The sequence below is a fragment of the Canis lupus genome, chromosome 11 (assembly GCF_011100685.1).
Source record: "Canis lupus familiaris isolate Mischka breed German Shepherd chromosome 11, alternate assembly UU_Cfam_GSD_1.0, whole genome shotgun sequence".
NCBI classification, from domain to species: Eukaryota; Metazoa; Chordata; class Mammalia; order Carnivora; family Canidae; genus Canis; species Canis lupus.
Window position 1 is genome coordinate 13322752 of NC_049232.1, and position 20345 is coordinate 13343096.

Consider the following 20345-nt stretch of genomic DNA (forward strand, 5'->3'; position numbering starts at 1 on the left):
TCCTACAGGATTGCTCTCCACATCCTACTTCAGATACCACTTTGAAGCTCTAGGCTGTTACCTGTGCTTCTGACTGATTATCTGCAGATAAGAGGCTCCAGTACCGCCTTCCTTAAGTTCAATTTATTTGCTAGAGTGGTTTCATAGACTTCAGGAAAGAACTTACTTAGGTTTACCAGTTTATTATAGGACATGATAAAGGATAAGAATGTAGGATGAGATCTCAAAGGCACTTCTGTCCTAGTGAAGCTTGTGGGACCTGGCTTGGTGACACATGCAAGCGTTCTGGTTCCCCAAGTGTGTAAAGTCTCCTAAAAGGGTAAAAGAGTTGTAAAGGGTAAAAACCTCTTAGGTTTTTATGGGGGGTTCATTACATAGTCATGATTGACTAATGCCTTGGCCATTGGCTAATTCAACCTTCAGCCTCTCTTCCCTGCCAAAGGTTGTGGGGGTGGGACTGAAATTTCCAACCCTCTAATCATATGGTTGGTCTTCCTGGCAACCAGCCCCTGACCTTGAGAGGGTTCAGAATTCACCTTCATTAATAACAGGATACCCATTTCACCTTTATGGTCCGGAAGTGTTTTCCAGAACTGTGGCTAGTACAGCCTGGGTGGCTCAGCGGTTTAGTGCTGCCTTTGGCCCAGGGTGTGATCCTGGAGATCCAGGATCAAGTCTTAACGTTGGGCTCTCTGCATGGAGCCTGCTTCTCCTTCTGCCTGTGTCTCTGCCTCTCTTTCTCTGTCTCTCATGAATAAATACATAAAATCTTTTAAAAAAAAAAAAAGAACTGTGGCTAAAGACTGAATATATCTTAAGAAATATATATCTGGTGAATGTCATCTGAATGATGATTATATTTCCTATAAATCACTGTGTTACAGTAGTGTTATCTCATTTTAATTTGTGTTTCCTGATGACACAGGATGTGTAGCATTTTTTCATATGCTTACTTGTCATCTGTGTATCTTTTTGGTGAGGTGTCTTTTAAGGTCTTGTGCATTTTTACTTTAATTTTTTTTCAAACTTTTTAAAGGATTTTATTTATTCATGAGAGACACACAGAGGGAGGCAGAGACATAGGCAGAGGGAGAGGGAGAGGGAACCTGATGCGGATCTTGATCCCAGTACTCTGGGATCACAGCCTAAGCCAAAGGCAGATGCTCAACCACTGAGCCACCCAGGTGCCCCTCTTTGGCCCATTTTTAATCAGGTTATTTGTTTTATTACTGTTGATTTTAAGAGTTCTTTGTATATTTTGGATAATAGCTCTTTATGAGTTGTATCTTTTGCAAATATTTTCTCCTAGTCTGTGGCTTATCTTTATTCTCTTGACAGTGTCTTTAGCAGAAAACTGAAGTTTTAATTTTAACGAAGTCTAGCTCATCAACTATTTCTTTCAATGGTCACACCTTTGGTGTTATATCTAAAAAGTCATCTCCAAACCCATGGTCATCTAGATTTTCTCCATGTTAAACTCCAGGAATTCTATAGTTTTGCAATTGACAGGTCTTTTGACCCATTTTGGTTAATTTTTGTAAAGAGTGTAAAATCTATGTCTAGATTAATTTTTTTTTACATATGGATGATATCCAGTTGTTTGAGTACCATTGGTTGAAAAAACTTTGCCGCATTGTATTGCTTGTGCTTGTTTGTCAAAGATGATTATATTTGTTATGTTGGTCTATTTTTGGCTCTCTATATTCTATTCAATTATCTTTTTGTTCTTTCACAAACTACTGTGTATTGATTACTGAAGATTTATAGTTATTTTGGGTAGTGTATTTTTTAATAGGGTTTTTTAATATTAAATGTCTTGTAGCATACTATTTATCTTGTGTAGTACTGTTGCTGGCAGTACGCTGTTCTTTTGATTTGCTTTTCTTGATAGCCAAATTCATTGGGTCTTATCTAAATTAAGAGAACTGGATTTCAAGAGGACTTCTTTAGGAATCAGATGAATGCATGTGCTGAGTTCCATTGCTCAGAAAAGTTTTTTCTCTTTATGCATTCTTGTTATTGCTAGACTGGGTATCTGGATTGGTGAGTTGTTGCAGCAAATTGTCTTGCATAATTGTGTCTTTTCTTTTCCTAAATAGGTTTGTGTTTTCATTTAACAAAAACCATCTTAATTATATAATTTTGAAAGATGTTAATGAGCTCAGTAAATCTTGAGAAAGAGAGTGTTTTTTTTTTTTAACATTTTTAGGAAGAAAAAAGTGAAATATTTACTTGTAATTTTTGCTTTAAAATTTGTGTTTATTTTAAAAAATATTTTATTTATTTATTCATAAGAGACACACAGAGAGGCAGAGACACAGGCAGAGGGAGAAGCAGGTTCCTTACAGGGAGCCCAATATGGCACTTGATCCTGGGACTCTAGGATCATACCATGGGCTGAAGGCAGGTGCTAAACTTCTGGGCCACCCAGGGATCCCCAGTTTTTTATTTATATATAAAGAATGATTTACATTTTCTTCAGGGAGAGGTTTTCTTCATTGTTTTCTTTTGAGCTCCCTTGTCTTGCCTGTATTTAGTTTTAACTAACAGGTCTTGATCTCATTTTTCATTTTTGCAGGAAAATGCAGTAATGAGCTAGCTTATTTTTTTGCCCACATATATGTGTATATTACAAAGTTTTTTTTTTTTTTTTTTTAAATTTATTTATTTTATGATAGTCACAGAGAGAGAGAGAGAGGCAGAGACACAGGCAGAGGGAGAAGCAGGCTCCATGCACCGGGAGCTCGACGTGGGATTCGATCCCGGGTCTCCAGGATCGCGCCCTGGGCCAAAGGCAGGCGCCAAACCGCTGCGCCACCCAGGGATCCCATATTACAAAGTTTTCTGCTAAGTGTTTGTATATATTTTTTTTGACAAGAGTAAATTTGAGCTAATGAAAAAGGGAGTATTTTTCTGTTGCTGAAAATTGAAATTCAATCAAAATAGAAAACAGTTCTAGGCATACGAGGAATAAAATCAGTTTATAAAGAGGAAAATAATGTTGAGGTAAGGAGTAGAACTTTTAAGTAGAAAAGTATTGCAGAGGGTGTACAATAAACATTTGAATAATTGATGGTTTCTGTTTTGCTTTTGCTTTCTGACATGAAAAAAGTGTGGATATGTGGTTTAGAATTCTGCCTTTCTCTTTCAGGTGCATAGTTTTGGGCTAGTCTCTTAACCTTTCTGAGCTTTTGTTTTCTTATTTGGGATTAGTTGTTGCTTTGAATATAGCTAGAATTTTAAAAGATCATCAAAATGACACACTGACCCATACTAGGCTCTTAATATGTGTTGGTTATATGTATTTTATGTGATACATATATCCTTAAAAAGCAAAGTTTAATTGACTCTTTACATAACTTTTAAACTTAATGGAAAACCTATTTAAAAGACTCGTTAATGATACCTATTGTAAAGTAAATCATCGCTTTCTTCCTAGTTGCTCATGCTAAGGGTCCTTATAATAAGGATTCTTGGCTTTGAGGGAAGCATCCATTTTCAAACAGGCCTTTGTAGTTAAGAGCTTTAAAAAAATGTGAACAGGGTTTAATAAGGACCAGATTGCCTTTGGGAGTCGTCCCCCCCCCCCCCCCCCCCCCCCCCCCCCCCCCCCCCGCCATGAAACAGAACTGTTAAAGACCTGAGGAGGTATTCTTTAGTTATTACTGTGTTTCAAAGATAAAGCCTTCCCCATGACTTCTATTACTCACTACATGATGAAATTTACTTCCAGATTTGTCAGTTGATGAAAAAACACAAAGAAAAGAATTATGAGGGTAAGGAACATTTCAGACTGAGTTTCAGAAGTGGTTTATTTTACTAGCTTGTATTTATGGCTTGAACCTTAAAATACTGTGGAGGTTTTGAGACTAATACTGTTCTCTGAGACAACCATATAGGCAAGATCACTCATGATCATGGCTTGTGGATACTGTAGTAACTGAATCCCACACCTTGGATAGAATTTAGAGGAAAATTGACTTTTATATTGTGTTCTACTCTTTAACAGTGCTACTTGGAGGGGTCAGTATTTATGTATTGTTCAGTCCTTGAAATTTATCTCTACAATATTTCTTAACTTTTTGATGCTGCTGAAAATGGTATTGCCTTTTAAATTTGTTTTTCCAGTTGTTGATTGCTTTCAAAAAAGTACAGTTGATTTTTATTTTTTTAAAAGATTTTATTTATTTATTCATTAGAGACAGAGAAAGAGAGGCCGAGACACAGGCAGGGAAAAGCAGGCTCCTCGCAGGGAGCCCGATGTTGGACTTGATCCCTGGTCTCCAGGGTCATGACCTGGCTGAAGGCGGCGCTAAACCGCTGAGCCACCCCGGGCTGCCCACAGTTGATTTTTATAAGTTGACCTTGTATCCTGTAACCTTGCTAAAGACTCATATACTAGTTCTCAGAGCTTTTTTGTAGATTACTTAGGATTTTTCACATATAGTCATATAGTCTGCAGAGAAAACTAGTTTCGCTTACTCATTTCCAATCTGAATACCTTTAAATTTTTTTTTTTTTTTTTTTTTTTTTGTAGAAACAAGAGTTTCCATTACGACACTGAGTAGATAATGTGAGAGTGAACATCCTTGTTTTGTTCCTGATTGTAGGGGTGCCTTTCCCATGTAAGAATTATATTAGTTACAGGCTTTTCATAGAAGTCTTTTGTCAGAATGAAGTTTTTTGTCTATTCCTTGTTTAATGAGTATTTTTTTATTGTAAATGCGCGTTATGTTTTATTAAGTGCTTTTTCTGTATCTTTTTAGGTAATCATATGATTTATATCTTTTATTAATATGATCAATTACATTGGTTTTTGAAAGTTAAACCAATCTTAAATTCATAGGATGAACTCTACTTAGTCATGGTGTATTAGCTTTTGAAGGATTTTGTGACTGTGTTGATGAGGGACATTTCCTGTATTTTCCTTTGCTTTTAATGTCTTTTACTGGTAATATCGTTAATGAAAAGAGTTGGGAAAGATTCCCTTCTCTGCTTCCTGAAAGAGTTTGTTTAGAGCTAGTATTATTCCTTAACTGTTTAATAGAATTTACTAGTGATGCTCTCTCACCTTCACTTATATTTTGGGAAGTTTTTAAATTATAAATTAAATCTCTTTATTTATTATAGAACTATTCACATTATCTTTGTAACTTGTAGCTTTCAAGGCATTTGTCCATTTCATCTGAGTTGTTGAATTTACTGGCATAAGTTCATAATATTCTTTTACCACTCTTTTTTACCATTCTTTTTATGTATGTAGGATCTCTCCTGGTGCCCCTTTGTTGCTCCTGATGCTAGTAATTTGTATTTTCATTCTTTTAGCCTAGTGAGAGCATTAATTTTATTGAATTTTTCATGTAGCCAGCTTTTGATTTTGTGGTTTTTTAAAATTGTCTTTTTTTGTCATCATTGGTTTCCTCATTTATCATTATTTTTTTCCCTTCTTCTTCTATGTGGTGATGTTGGCCTAGACATAGATAAATGAGTCACAATACAGAGTCCTGAAATGGACCCCTACCCAGATGCAAAGAATCCTAGATTTAAGTTTAAGAACCCAAACTGTAGAATTTCTTGAAGAAAAAATAGAAAATCTTTCTAACATTAGACTTACCAGCGATTTTCAGATAGGACATAAAAAAGCATAAGCAAACAACAACAAAAACCTTATATATGTTGTGCTTCATCAAAATGTGAAATTCTGTTCTTTGAAATATACTGTTAAGAAAACAAAGCAAACTACAATGTGGGAGAATGTACTTGCAAAACTTATATCTGACAACTACTTGTACCTGGAATACACAAACAACTCTTACAACTTTATAACAAGACAAATAGTACAATTTAAAAAAATGAGTAAAATATTTAAATAGACACTTCACAAAAAAGATGTATGAATAAGCAGTAACACTGAAACTGCTCAAAAAATATTAGTCACTGGTGAAATTCAAATTAAATCACAGTGAGCTAACACCTCACAGCCATTAGCATGGCTAAAATATAAAAGAGTGACTATGCTAACTAAATGTAGGATGGGCACTACAGCAACTGGAATTCTTGTACTTTGTTGGTGGAAATATAAAATGGCACAATTTCTTTGGAATACAGTATAGAAGTATCTTAAAAAGTAAAGTCTACACTTTCCATATGAAGCAGTAATCCTCCTAAATATTTACACAAGAGAAATGGAAACATATGTTCACACAAAGATTTGTATTAGGATGTTCATAAAGGCTTTATTCACAGTAGCCCCAAACTGGAAGTTACTCATGGTCCATCAACTGTTGAACATATAAATATATTGTGGTATACTACTCAGCAATAAAAAGTAATGAACTACCAACGCATGGACAAACATAAAGACATTATGTTGAGTGAAAGAATTTGGACCCAAGTGTCCATAGCATATGATGTTTTTCATGTGAAACTCTATTAAAAAAAAAATCAAATTTAGTGTAGCCTGACAGAAAGCAGGTAAGTGGATATTTCGAGGCCAGGGGAGGGGAAAAAAACAGGCAATGGGCATTAGGTAACTTTTTGGAGTGTTGGAAATACTTGTTTATTGTGGTGATGCTTTGATGACCTTGTTAAAGTTTTTCAAACTCTACCCTTATAATGCGTGTATTTTATTATGTGTAAAGTATACTTCAGTAAAAATAGTTTCTTTTTTTAGTGCTTATCAAATCTGGCTGTATTTCAGAATCATCTGCTAAGTTTTAAAAAATGCACGTTCTTCTAGCGCATGTCATACATATACAAGGAATCAGTCTCCAGCATTAGATCTGCTCATTTGAGGCTTTTAAAAGTTTTAGAGGTAGGACGCTTGGGTGGCTCAGTGGTTGAGCCATCTGCCGTCCGCTCCGGGCGTGATCTCGGAGTCCTGGGATTGAGTCTGCCTGTGTCTCTGCCTCTCTCTCTGTGTCTCTCATGAATAAGTAAATAAAATCTTTTGAAAAGAAAAAGTTTTAGGGATGATTGTGATTCTCAGTGGGACTTCAGAAATAATTTTTTTTTCTTTGCATAACTCCATTCTTTAGGTTCCTGGGATCTAATAAAGTGAAATTGTATATATAAAATATATTACTCATTTTTTTCATGTTATTCACATCCCCACTTTTATTAATGGCTCTAAAAAGACTTTAAGTCTATTTTACTTATTTTGAAAGTTTTCTGTTTCTAATAGCATATGCTTACATTGTTGTAATAGAAAATACAAGCAAAAGGGAAAAATTTGCATTATACTGCAGTTTGAGTATATGAAATAAGAAGGTGGAATGTCTTGTTTAATCCTCTAATCTCATAATCCTAATTACTAACAATTTGATATGTTTTCTTCTGAATATCTTCGTTTGCTTCTAGGAAAGGGACACATATCTAGTATTATATATTTTCAAATGCACATTTTTATATTTAGTACATGTTGAGTGCCTGCCCTATGCAGCCATTATACTCAGTCCTGAGGAAAATGAGCCAAGAGACATCTGCTGTCCTATAATCTGCTCTCTGGTTGGAGGATAGATATTGACTAGATAATATCACAACATATATGCAAACTGTAGCTAGTGGTACAGAAAGCAATTGTAGAGTGAGATTACATAGTAGAAATTAAAAGGTTTTCTGTCCCGTTTGCGCTAGTGCAGAGCCATGCTTTGAAAAGTTTGCTTTTTCAAAAACTTTCTGTACTGCTTAGGTAGTATGATGATTACTCATTTGGATAAAATGTCTTACACATGAACATCTTTTTATAATTAAAGTACTGTTTCTTCCTCTTATTGTTAGAGTTTTTATATTATTTTACTTTATTTTATTTTATTTTTTACAAACCCTGTGTCAAGGGCTGACTTTTAATAGATCGCAGCGAAGGAGCTGCTCTGCTATGTACGAAACCCCGAAGTTTTTGTATTATTTTAAAATAGTAATAAATCTTAGGCATTTAACTTCAGTGACAAAAACATTGAAAAACTCAGCAGATGTGAGTATCTTTCCAAGCCTTCATCTGTAATTGTCACTTAGTTACGTGCTATATAACATTTTGTTACTAAAACAACAGCAGCAATTTGAAAATGGCAGTTTGTTCTAGCAGCATATTTTTGGTTGGTTGCAGGGGGGTTATTAATGTTGGGATGTGTCAAACACAAGTGTTTTTAAGAATATATTACACAAAATCCTAAATGTATTTATCATTATTGGAGAGTATATAGAATGGACATTTTGTGTTCATATAAGTTCAGGAAATGCAAAGCTAAGTGAAGTTAAACATTTTTATCTCTGAGGTTTTTCCGAACCATATTAAATATGTTATATCCTGGGTGTTTAAGATGGAGCTATAGTAACACATTGACTTTGTATTTGACTATGGAACCCTTTCTGCCTTGCTGTATACTTCTATGGATAGATATCTAAGGAGAGAAATGAACACCCAATAGAATCTTTTAAAAAAAAAAACCACACACACACACAAAAAAAACAAACCAGAAAAACCATAGTGGCATATATTAAAGATGCACCATAATTTTATTTTATTTTATTTTATTTTATTTTATTTTATTTATTTTATTTATTTTAAAAAAGATTTATTTATTTATGATAGACAGAGAGAGAGAGAGAGAGAGAGAGAGAGAGGCAGAGACACAGGAGGAGGGAGAAGCAGGCTCCATGCCGGGAGCCCGATGTGGGACTCGATCCCGGGACTCCAGGATCTCACCCTGGGCCAAAGGCAGGCGCCAAACCGCTGAGCCACCCAGGGATCCCCAAAGATGCACCATAATTTTAATGTTAATAACATTGTTTAACTGGAGATGATTTGTTGCTTGTAAGTGCTAGATACTTTACATTTATATACTAAACTTTGGGGATTAATTTATATGTAACCAAAGAGTTAATTCTCCATTCTTGTATCCTTAACTAGGAAAGTGAAATTGATGTTTCTCTTATATTTCAGAACAAAGTAGAAGAGATGACTTAGAAGCTTTAGGTCATATGTTCATGTATTTTCTGAGGGGCAGTCTTCCTTGGCAAGGTTTAAAGGTAATGGTTTTTATGTTTCCTTTGAAAGTTATAAATTGTTAATATGTTAAGTTTCTGTCTTCCAAGTAGTTAATTTTAAATTTACCACCTTCTCAAGATTTTTTCCTTTCTGTTTTAGGCTGACACATTAAAGGAGAGGTATCAGAAAATTGGAGATACAAAACGAGCCACACCAATAGAAGTGTTATGTGAAAATTTTCCAGGTAATGAATAATACCACACTGGTACATGTGCTTACACAGGAAACCAGAGCTGTTAATTTCTATTGCTCAAGTTTATAATTCCTTTTTTTATGCTTAAAAAAATGAGTTCAAAGTATGATTTAAAAGATGTCAGCATTTCATGCATAAGCCATGGGGGCAGTTTGTGTATTTTCTTTGTTAAGATGGTATTAATAGATGCAAATCCCATCTTTTAATAGTGTTGACCAGTATCAGCTAAAGTATCAGTGACATACTTTTAATAAATTAAAAGATTTGCTGAGAAATGCCAACTATAAAGTTTTGGTGCATAGTGTTAGTCGTTTGAGTTTCATTGTCAAGCTCAAAGGAGGTGTGTGTTGTATGATTTAGTTTTCAAAGTTGTATGATTTAGTTTTCAAAGTACATTAAGATCTACAAACCTTACTACTTTTAGGTGAATGTTACATTGGGGAGCTTTATGAAAATAGTTTTACTTCCATGTAGAGTTTCGGCAACAAAAATTTACTTAAGATTCCTAAATCAATTAAGGGATGATATTAATTTGTTCCTAATGTATTAAGTAAAACATGAACCAAACCTGAAGGTCCAAGATTAAATTCATACCTCACTTCAGTATTCGTATGTCCTCCTGGAGAATGCTGGCATCATTGCTGTAGTATCAGCGAGCAGCGTGATCTCAGGTAGCTCTTCCTCAGATTTGCTTATATTATTCTTTGACAGCAAACTCTAATTACATAATTTTCTTCTTTGCTCTAATATCTAAAAGTGGAAGATTAAAAAAAATACTGGTTGACACTACTAGTGTAGGTGTAGGTAGACTGGCTATGTGTTATTATGAAGCCTATACAAATTTCTGCAGGATAAAATGGGGATGTCAAAGTAAATTAACCAGGTAGCTAGCTAGTACGTGGAATAGTGAGAGTCACTCTATGAGGAAGGTCACTGGGTACCATTCTTATTGCCTGTTGGACTGTGCAGGATCCTGTTTTCACTGGCCACTGTAAATGAATTGAATCAGAAAAATACCTGAGAGTAACCTTCCATCTCTTAGTATAGTGATTTTCTATGCCCTGATGGTGAAACCCTGTTTTACTAATTGCTCACCATTTTACTTGTTGACTTTTATGACTTTTTCTTTCTTTTCCTTTAGGAAAGTAGGACCTGTAAGAAAAATGCATATCTCTTATACTTTGAGAATTACAGTGGCACAGAGAAATTTGTATATTACCAGATAATTTTATATGACCAGAAATTAAAAGAATTAAATTCTGCTGCTGTTTTATTTCTGAGATCTCTTAGCTTTATTTTGCTTGGTTAGAATTATGTTCATAGCCCAAGTTAGAAATTTGAATCTTCTGTAGGTCAGTTAGTGAATGTACCTGATAAAAGACATCCATCAAGTGAGTGCAGATGCTTTAATATATAATTTAATATATAAATCAATTCACACTAGTATTTTGAATAAATTTTAAGTTGATGAGCTAAGTATGATGCTTGTGTTTAAGTAATTATGTATTATTAAGTTGCTAATTCAATATTTAGTACTATCCAAGGTTTCTATTCAAAGCAACAATGTAAAATAAAAATTTGAGCCTTTCCTAGTGAAATGAAATAAACGTATTTATTTAATAAAACCTCTCATTTCTCTTTTGACCCTATTTTTTTCTTCCCTTCTCTTCTTTAGAATTTCATTGAGATTAAATTCCTAAAATTTAAAAAATTTTAAGATTTTATTTATTTATTTGAGAAAGAGCATGAGAGAGCAGCCCAGGGAATGGGAGAAGCAGACTCCCCATTGATCAGGGAGCCTGACACGGGTCTCCATCCCAGGACCCTGAGATCATGACCTGAGCCAAAGGCAGATGCTTAACTGACTGAGCCACCCAGGTGCCCCTAAATTCCTAAAATTTTAAATTGCAGCAGGATTTTGTTACTTTTTCATGTTTTTATAACATTGTATTTTTAGATCTTTAAATAATTTTATTAGTAATGAGTAGATAGAAAAGTATAATCAGAATAATTTTTATTCCTTTCTAGAAGAAATGGCAACATATCTTCGTTATGTAAGAAGGCTAGATTTTTTTGAAAAACCAGACTATGACTACCTAAGAAAGCTTTTTACTGACTTGTTTGATCGAAAAGGATATTTATTTGATTATGAATATGACTGGATTGGTAAACAGTTGGTGAGTACTTGCTATATAATGAAAGATAATTTGTAGTCTTTTCTTTTCCCTGCAGTACAGCTTCTTCAGTGAAAAGAGTGAGTACAAATAATTTTTTTAAAAGGATTCATTTTATTTCATTTTCATGGGCATTTTAGGTAGCACAGTACTAAAATTATTCTTTGAATTTTATAAAAATCCCATTTTTGGACCTCCTGCTTTTAAAATAATGAGTTATTTTGAACTTTTCATTCCTGATTTAGTCCTTAATGTCAAATATAAATTTTTTTATATAATATCCTCTTACTTTATTTTTTAAAAAATATTTTATTTATTTATTCATGAGAAACAGAGAGAGAGGCAGAAGCAGAGACACAGTCAGAGTGGGGAAGCAGGCTCCTTGTAGGGAGCCCGATGTGGGACTCCATCCCGGGACTCCAGGATCACGCCCTGGGCCAAAGGTGGGCGCTAAACCGCTGAGCCACACAGGCGTCCCTATCCTGTTACTCTAAAAGATCATTTAGTGGGCAGCTTCGTTGTCCCAGTGGTTTGGCGCCACCTTCAGCCCAGGGCATGATCCTGGAGTCCCGGGATCAAGTCCCACATCGGGCTCCCTGCTAGGGGCCTGCTTCTCCCTCTATGTCTCTGCCTCTCTCTCTCTCTCTGTCTCTCTCATGAATAAATAAATAAAATCTTAGGAAAAAAAAGATCATTTAGTTTTATTTTAGCCATTTCTCAAAACATTAGTAATGTAAAGCTGTAAGTTTTAATTAGACTAATAGTTTTAAGTTTTGTCTTAAATAGACTGATACATAAAAATTGGAGCATGTTTTGGGTTTCTAAAACTGTATTTTTTATAAAACTTAAATTTTATAAAATTTTTAGAAATTGTCTCGAATATAACTATAGGATTGGGGCTCATCACTTAAAGGGACACATCATGAAATTCTTCTTTGAAGAGACAACTTTAAAATATTTCTTCTCACTAGTTTTTTAAATAAGAATGTCTTACAAGATTTCTTTAATTGTGGCTCACTGTTAGTGAATTTTTATCCATATTTGGAGCTGCCAAACTCTCAGATTCAGGTATTTTTGAACAATTCACTTATTAAAGTGTTTGATCTATATTTTTCTTGAATCCAAAGTGATTTACTATATATGGTATCTATGATGCATATCTGAATAAACTGTGCTTAAAGTATTTATATTGAGTTTGAAACATATTTGAAAAGTAAAAATTTTTAGAAGTCTCTCCTGAATCAAAATATGGCCAGTAGGCCATTTTATTAGCTTATTTAAAAAATCATTTCCTTATCTGTTTGAAATTACTTATTCTGTTTATACATTAGCTTTAAAAATGAGACATAAATAAATACACTTTCATATGAGAAAGCAACCTGAAAGTAAAGATAGCATTAGAAAGTATTTTATTGATGTAAAAGTGAATACTTAATAAAATATTTAAATATTTTGAAAACAGTATAAAAAGTAGCTACATTCTTTTGTTTTAACTTGTTATTTTTAATGATATACTTTGAGTTGATATCTTTTTGTAGGCTTCACTTTAAGTGTCCTTTATTATTTCCTTGATTCCAGGAAGCAGCTAAATTATTTTAAATAAGACTTCTAAAATAGAATGTATTGATGCTAATTATTGTATTGTAGCCTACTCCAGTGGGTGCAGTTCAGCAAGATCCTGCTCTGTCATCAAACAGAGAAGCACATCAACACAGAGATAAGATGCAACAATCCAAAAACCAGGTTTGCTGCCCTTTCAGATGTGAAATGTCTTATTTGCTTCTGTATTACCTTCTGACAGTTTAAAAGTAAATCCGGTATTTTACCATGCCCAGATGATAGCTTTACAGGTGTGTGTACATGTGCGCCCGTGTGTTATGTGATCACATACATACACATGTAGATAGATATTGAAGGATCAAAATACATTTTTTAATACATAAAACAGATTATATGCACATGCATATTAAGGATTGAAAATGCATAGATTTGCAACAAATAAACCATTTCCCCCTAATTTTCATTCTTTACGAAGTTTAAAAATCACAAGAACATGTTTAATAAATTTCTCATTAGTGGTATAAATTAGCATAAACTTTGAGCAACATTTGATATTCTCTTAGAATGGAAGTAATTGGATATCCTATTGGAATAAATTATAATAGGAGTTGATCTTTCTAACTGTAGTTTAATTTAGCTCAATACATTTTTTGCTGAGTTTCCGCTTTTTGAAAGCTACTATTCTACAGGTCGCAGAAATGCAACAAATAAGGAAAACACCTGTAAGAAATTATTTTGTAATGAGTGGCTATGAGCTCACTCAGTCTCTGAAATCAGACATACCTGGATATGACTCGATCCTGGACAAAACACTTTATCTTTCAAAACCTAAGTTCTCTCATCTGTGAAACAGAAATATCCCTTGTTAATTCCTATAAGTATGCACTAAATCTCAGGTCTCATGGCTCGTGTTACTGTTACTGTGATCATTATGATAAACTCACAAGTACATCACTGAACAGTGTAAGCTCTCTCACATGAAACATATTAATAAAGTGCCACGGAAGATCATTGAAATACGGGGGATCTACAAAGAGTTTATGGAGAAGGTGGCTTTTGAAATGAGCCTGATGAATTGAAATTTTTAAAGGCAGATGAAAGAATAAGGGCATTTTGGGGAGAGAGAACAGTATGAAGAAGTTTAAAAATGTAGAGTTTGAGGAATAGTGAGCATTTCAGTTTGCTTTGAGCAGAGTAGGTTTGAGGCAAAGCATAGCAGCTAAATTGACAGTAGAGTCGGGTAGGGTAATTGAAAGCTGTTGAAATTTTTGAGTGATGTTCTCACTTTTTTCTGTTTTGTAATAAGCTTGATTTAATGTATCTTTGACATAAAATGTTTTGCTGATTGGGAGTTAAATAGGGTCTTTAAAATTTTCACTTACAACCCTTTCTGGGGATATATAATGTGCTGTCCTTTTTTACTCTTGTATAATTTATCCCACCAGAGTTCAAATGAGTTAAATGAGATGAAAATCAAAGGAAAGAACACAACACACTAAAAAATCATAGCAAAATAAAATACTCCGTTTGGGGGATATTTAACAATATTGTGCTTTAAAGTACAGCCATTTAAAACAGAATAGTTTTAGAATTTTGCCTTAGAAAAATTGGGACAATAAAGGATCTTATACATAAATTTCTTCAAATATAAATTATTACTCCTTGACAGTTTAAATACTCTGATAATACTCTTTCTGCATATAGAAAGAAATGGCTCCAAGGCAAGACTTGGAGTTTGTGTTTTATAAGTCAGAATAATTTCTCAATTGGATGAAGATCAATAATTCATGTTCTCTGTAGCTGTTAGGTATTATAATAAGTGAAACTCTTCTTTTAATGTTGAATTCTATTATAATTCAAATCTCTTCAGGTTGAACTTTCTACCTGTTTCAGACTTGTCTTCCTAGCTAGATTGTGAGCTCACTGAGGGCGAGAATCATATTTTATTTGTGTTGTCCTTGTTGCAGTAGATGCAGGGAGTCGATTTTTATTTTCTTTTGTGTGTGTGTTTCTTTCCCCAGGAAACCCTTTAGGGTAGCTTATGTATTAAACTTGAAACTTGGGTATGCAGGCTGTTATTATAATAAACAAGTTATATATCTCGAAACTTTCCCTAAACATCTGTGAAACAGTAAACGTTTCAGTTGTATGAGATACTCGAAGTTGATAGTCGTAAAAGAACATGTAGTTAAATGACTGAAATGTAATGTCCCCAGAGAAACAATTTGTAATTTAGAGTTGATGGTTGAAGTCGGGATCTCCTGACATTTCAGAGAAGGTGTTAGGTGTACATGTAACTATTGATTCTGAGGAGAGGCTGGAGAACTGTTCCTATCTTCTTTACGAGGTCCATGACCCTTAAATGTTACCTCTTGTTCTAGGTAGTATTTAGGTATTTGTCTCCATTTTAGCATCATTTTCATTCTTTTGTCTTTTTTAGATTTAATCTCATCTAATTTATCTTAGTTTAAGGTATATACCTGCTAAATTCTGGTCATGAACACAGAAGGTTTAATGAAAAAACCTAGAACTGTGGTAATTGTTTTGATGGTAGACTTCATGTCCCTTCATACTTCTTACGTAAGTTTGCATTGTACAGTTTAATTAGGGAAGCTTAGTGCCATAACATTTATTCATTGTGCCTACTTGGACCTAACATCTCTTCTCTCCTAGGCTTGCTCTGGCCACTGATAGGTTCAGGCTCCCAAGGGCTCAATATACTTGGCACTTTGTGACAAGGTTTTTTTTTTTTTTTTTTTATGGCAAGTTTTTCTTAGTTTGAAAAAGAAATAAAGAAAAGAGCACTGAAGACTTTAAACATATATCATTATATTAAGGAGCTAGGTAGTACTACTGGCCGAGTAGTAGGCTCTTGAGTTTCAATCCCTCCTGTATTTCTTGCAATTTCTTTGACCTTAGGCAAGTATTTAAAGTCTCAGTCTCTTCGTCATTGAAATGAGAATGATACTATCTATCTCAAAATGAGGTAACACATGGAAAGCAGCTGATGGAGAACCAAACATGTAATTATAAAACAATGTTAACTATTGTATTCCTTTCCCATCTTTTTATTAGCGCTGACCACATTTTCCTGAAACATACATATTGACCCCTCTTAAGCAGCTACTTCTAATTCTGTTAGTATATTATTATTAGTTTGTGGTTATTGCCATGCAGTGTTGCCAAGTCATGTAAAAGCATCTAGATATCAGTCTATCATGGGAATGGGTTCCTTAATTTGAACTAGATAAAAAGAGGTCAGGGAAACAAAGGGATTCATATAAAGTAGGACTGTCACTGAATAAAAAAAAAAAATTGCCTATCATATCCTCATAGTGTTCTTCTGTATAACACTTGTCACTTTTCAAAGAACTTTTCTGTTTTTTTCATATTAACCTCACAATCAGAAACACAGTACTAAGCAAGAGAAAAAAGTTTTCTAGGATCTACATACAGCTATTTATAAAGACTATCTTTTTAACAGTGCTAGAAGTAAGTCCTCATTAGAAAACCAAGGGGGACCTCTACTGTAAGAAAATATAGTGGATAGAATTTTAGTACTTCTGTGATTTATTTGGAATGCTTTCTTGGACACATGATTTTTACCTCCCTGGTTTTTTGTTCACTTCATTTATAAAATTGGAGGGTGGAATAGGATATCTAAAGCCCTTATACTTCTAAACTCTATGATTCTGTTTTACTTTTATGGTTGATCATTACCTAATGGTAGCCATGTAATAAAAACTTCTCCACATCCAGTATGCAAAGATAACTGCATCTGTGATTCAGAGTAGCAAGGGTATTTTAAATTTCCTTTTATACGTTTGTTTTCTATATTATAAGGATGAGATGTTTAACATATTGGGTTTTTCTTCTTCCATGCATGCCACATGCATTAAATAAATGGCAGTCGGCAGACCACAGGGCAGCTTGGGACTCCCAGCAGGCAAATCCCCACCATTTGAGAGCTCACCTTGCAGCAGACAGACATGGTGGCTCGGTACAGGTATTTTCTGATTTTTGCATGAGTGATTATTTCCCAAATTTATACAACTAACCCTTTTTTGGAACTCATGGCATGACTTCATATCCTAATGAAAAACTTGTTACTGAACTCTCCATAATTCTCTACCTTTGTATTTAACCAAAAAGCAAAATTAACATGGTCTAGAAAGACCACCAGGGATACTACGATTTTGTCTTTGTTCATTTTTGCAAGTATATGCAAAAATATTTAAGTAACTCATACTCAAAACAGGTTAGAAAAACAAACTGTATTAATTGAAATATGTGTTAAGCTTGATTTTCCAATAATAAGTTCAGTCTTCTTTAATGCTGTAATGGAACACTTTTATATCTTTTCCCTTTCATTGATTTTTGCCTTCTTTAAGCTTGAAAATAGATAGGAAATTTTTTATCCTTTGTACACAGAATATACTTTCAGATTAATTGATCCAATAAACATGACCCTTATTGTTACAATGGTATATTTTGTTTCTAGAAAATATCAGGTGGAGAAAATAATTTCAAGAATGAGGATTTGTTACTCTCCTCAATTTCCTGGATATTTCTAAAAATTTAAAGCAGTCCTTTTTTTTGAAGTGTGTTCCTCCCTCCCCTTTTCTGTACCCTTAGAAATAACTTATCTTGCCCTCACATGCCCCCTGATTTCATCTTTTATGTGAATTATAGAAAGGGGAAGGTTACTAAGTCTCTTACTTCTTTTAAAATGCTCACTTCAGGTAATTTAAATGCCAGTTTAAAGTAATTGAGATAATAAATATTGTCTGCATCCATTTTAATTTAGAACTTTCTTTAAAAGTTTTGATTTTTTTCCTCTACATAATTCCATTTGAATAATTTTCCATTATGTTTTACTAAGTTTGCATTTTTCTTAGTGAATGTGTATATGTATTTAGTCTATTGGATATCTGCCCATAGATTTTCTTCTTTCTTCATTTGAATTCTAAAAATCAGTTCTTGATTAAATCTTATGGGTGCTCATGTTTTTCTCATCCTTTAAACTTTAGAGGTAATTTAAATTATGTAACCAAATATTTTTATAGAACTTTGTCGTCTGTGGACCTTTCAGTCCTGTGTAATGCAAGTATTTGAAGAGGACTCAGAAGCAAGGGTGCCTGAATTTTAAGATTTAAAAAAATTTTTATGACCCCAATTCATACCCTTGGAATAGCTAATGGAACAAGTTATATTTAGTTTCATAACACAAACTGGATGGTATGTTTGTCTGTATACGTTTACACGTTTCTAAGTGTCATATGTTATGATAGCAGGTGTTTTGCTCAGTGGTCACTGATATCTGCAGCAGTTACAATACTATTAAAAGCTTTCTGGCCCCTTCTGTGTCATACCACAAATGTGCATTTTCTTAGCTTCCTCTTACCCTGTGGGATTCCCAAAGGTGGCTCATGGGATCTCCAGACCATCACAGGGTGAATGAGTTTGATGATTTGGCTCATCACTGTAGTATTGTATGTTCTCTTTTTTTGTATGTCCCCAAAGAGATGTTTCCACTTACTTCCTTTCTCACCATCCCTTTAACACTGCTCTGCCTACGGAGACTACATCTGGCTTCATTCTAATATTCAATACACGATCAGTTTTACGTAGTAGAATTCTAGTAATACACAAGCAAAAAAAAATTTACATTATTTTCATTGACTTCCTGAATATATTTTACACCATCAACTAACCTGACATGATGGACATTAAGCAAGTTTGACCTCTGTGAAAAATTGACTGGCAATGTAAGTAGGCTCATGCCTCAATCTTGTTCTGTCCTAAAATATTGACTTCATTTATGCTTTATAGCCTACCCACTTAAAAAGTTCGAAAAGTTACAGTATGGCACTTGAATAATTGGACTAATAAAATTGTTGTTTAAAACTAGTAATAAGAAGAGGAGAGAAAAGTTACTAGGGATGCCTGGGTGGCTCAGTGATTGAGCGTCTGCCTTTGACCCAGGGTGTGATCCTGGAGTCCCAGGATCAAGTCCTACATTAGACTCCTTGCATGGAGCCTGCTTCTCCCTCTGCCTATGTCTCTGCCTCTCTCTGTGTCTCTCATGAATAAATAAATAAAATCTTAAAAAAAAAAAAAAGTTACTAAAATCTAAGCTAATGTGATTATTCTAATAAATGAATCCTCCATTTGATTCTGAACAAAGGAAGGGAAACTGTATTCAGTTGTTCTCGTCTGATAAAGGGAAGAGATAAAGAGAAAACCTTTTTATGAATACAAAAGTGTAAGAATAGTTTGTCTTGAGATTCTTTGTGATGATTGTTATGCTACAGTTTCTAGTGTTGACTTTGCAGGAGGTACAAAGACTGTATTTGGCAATTTAAAAACTTGCTTTCAGCAAATACTAAGGTCCTGTTATCGAATAGTTTCTCATGAAAGACATTACCATAGTAACTTGATAGCTGTCTGATGATAAATAGATATGGTGCAGATTTAGGGTATTTGGGAGCAGAATCAGGAGTTACCTCAAATGAGCCATTTGAGGTCTGTGGCATTCGTCCCTCATCCGTCACTGCCCTGTGTTCCTGGAACTCAGAATTGCTCTCACTGTGGCACCACAAAGCCATTCCAGTCTGCTTCCAGTTGACGTGCAAGATGAAATCTCCTGTTGTTTTGACTTACAGAAGGATCCTTAAATATTCATTATTTCAGATGTGCTTTTAATAGGAACTGATTGGTAGAGTCTAAATTTGAACTCCTTTTTTCCCCCTTAGAATTACTATATGTATTACATATCGGACACATAGGTTGCCAAGTTGATTCCCTTGTGTTTAAGAGCACAAACCCTAGAGTTGAATTGAGTTTAGATTCTATGCCTTAGATTGATTATTCATCAGTAGAATGGAAATATTGATAATACCTCTACCTCATGGTTTTGTCATGAGAACTTAATTTTAAAAGTATTGAGCATAGAAGGTAGGACTTATGAAGTACTGAATGCTAGAATAATTGATTCTTTTTCAGATTAAGAAACTTGATTAGTCTCTGGGAAGTGAAGTCTAGTGGTACTACCCAAAGAAAGCATTGTCAAATTGGAATTTATCTAATTTTATGCTATATCTTTAGTGTAATTATGTTAATTCACTGATGGGAAGGATCTTGCTACATGCTTGATAAACTTTTTCCACTCAAGAGATTGAAAATTATATTCAGATATATGAAGACCTAATTTTGAATTTGTTCATAGCTTGTATGTATTTTGGAAAAGCTCCCAAGGCATCCAGGTGTGTTCTTCTCTGCTGCCTTTAGAATCCTTGGTAATAAATATGGCTGAGAAACTTAGACCTAGCACTTTCAGTTTCTTGGCCAGTCATTATTCAGCAAATTTATA

The 20345-nt window shown here is 34.1% G+C and overlaps 1 protein-coding gene across 14 annotated transcripts in view; it reads left to right on the top strand.

Moving 5' to 3' along the window:
* Positions 1-20345, top strand: part of CSNK1G3 (casein kinase 1 gamma 3) — a 107884-nt gene that overhangs the window by 69548 nt on the left and 17991 nt on the right. For 8 of the 14 annotated variants that reach the window (XM_038551985.1, XM_038551979.1, XM_038551982.1 and 5 more), the window contains 5 exons: positions 8942-9027; positions 9146-9230; positions 11268-11416; positions 13061-13156; positions 16884-16979. In XM_038551985.1, the coding sequence (XP_038407913.1) occupies positions 8942-9027; positions 9146-9230; positions 11268-11416; positions 13061-13156; positions 16884-16979 (512 nt within the window). The remainder of the gene's footprint in view (positions 1-8941; positions 9028-9145; positions 9231-11267; positions 11417-13060; positions 13157-16883; positions 16980-20345) is intronic. The other 6 variants (XM_038551986.1, XM_038551984.1, XM_038551990.1 and 3 more) reach the window with 3 other exon arrangements.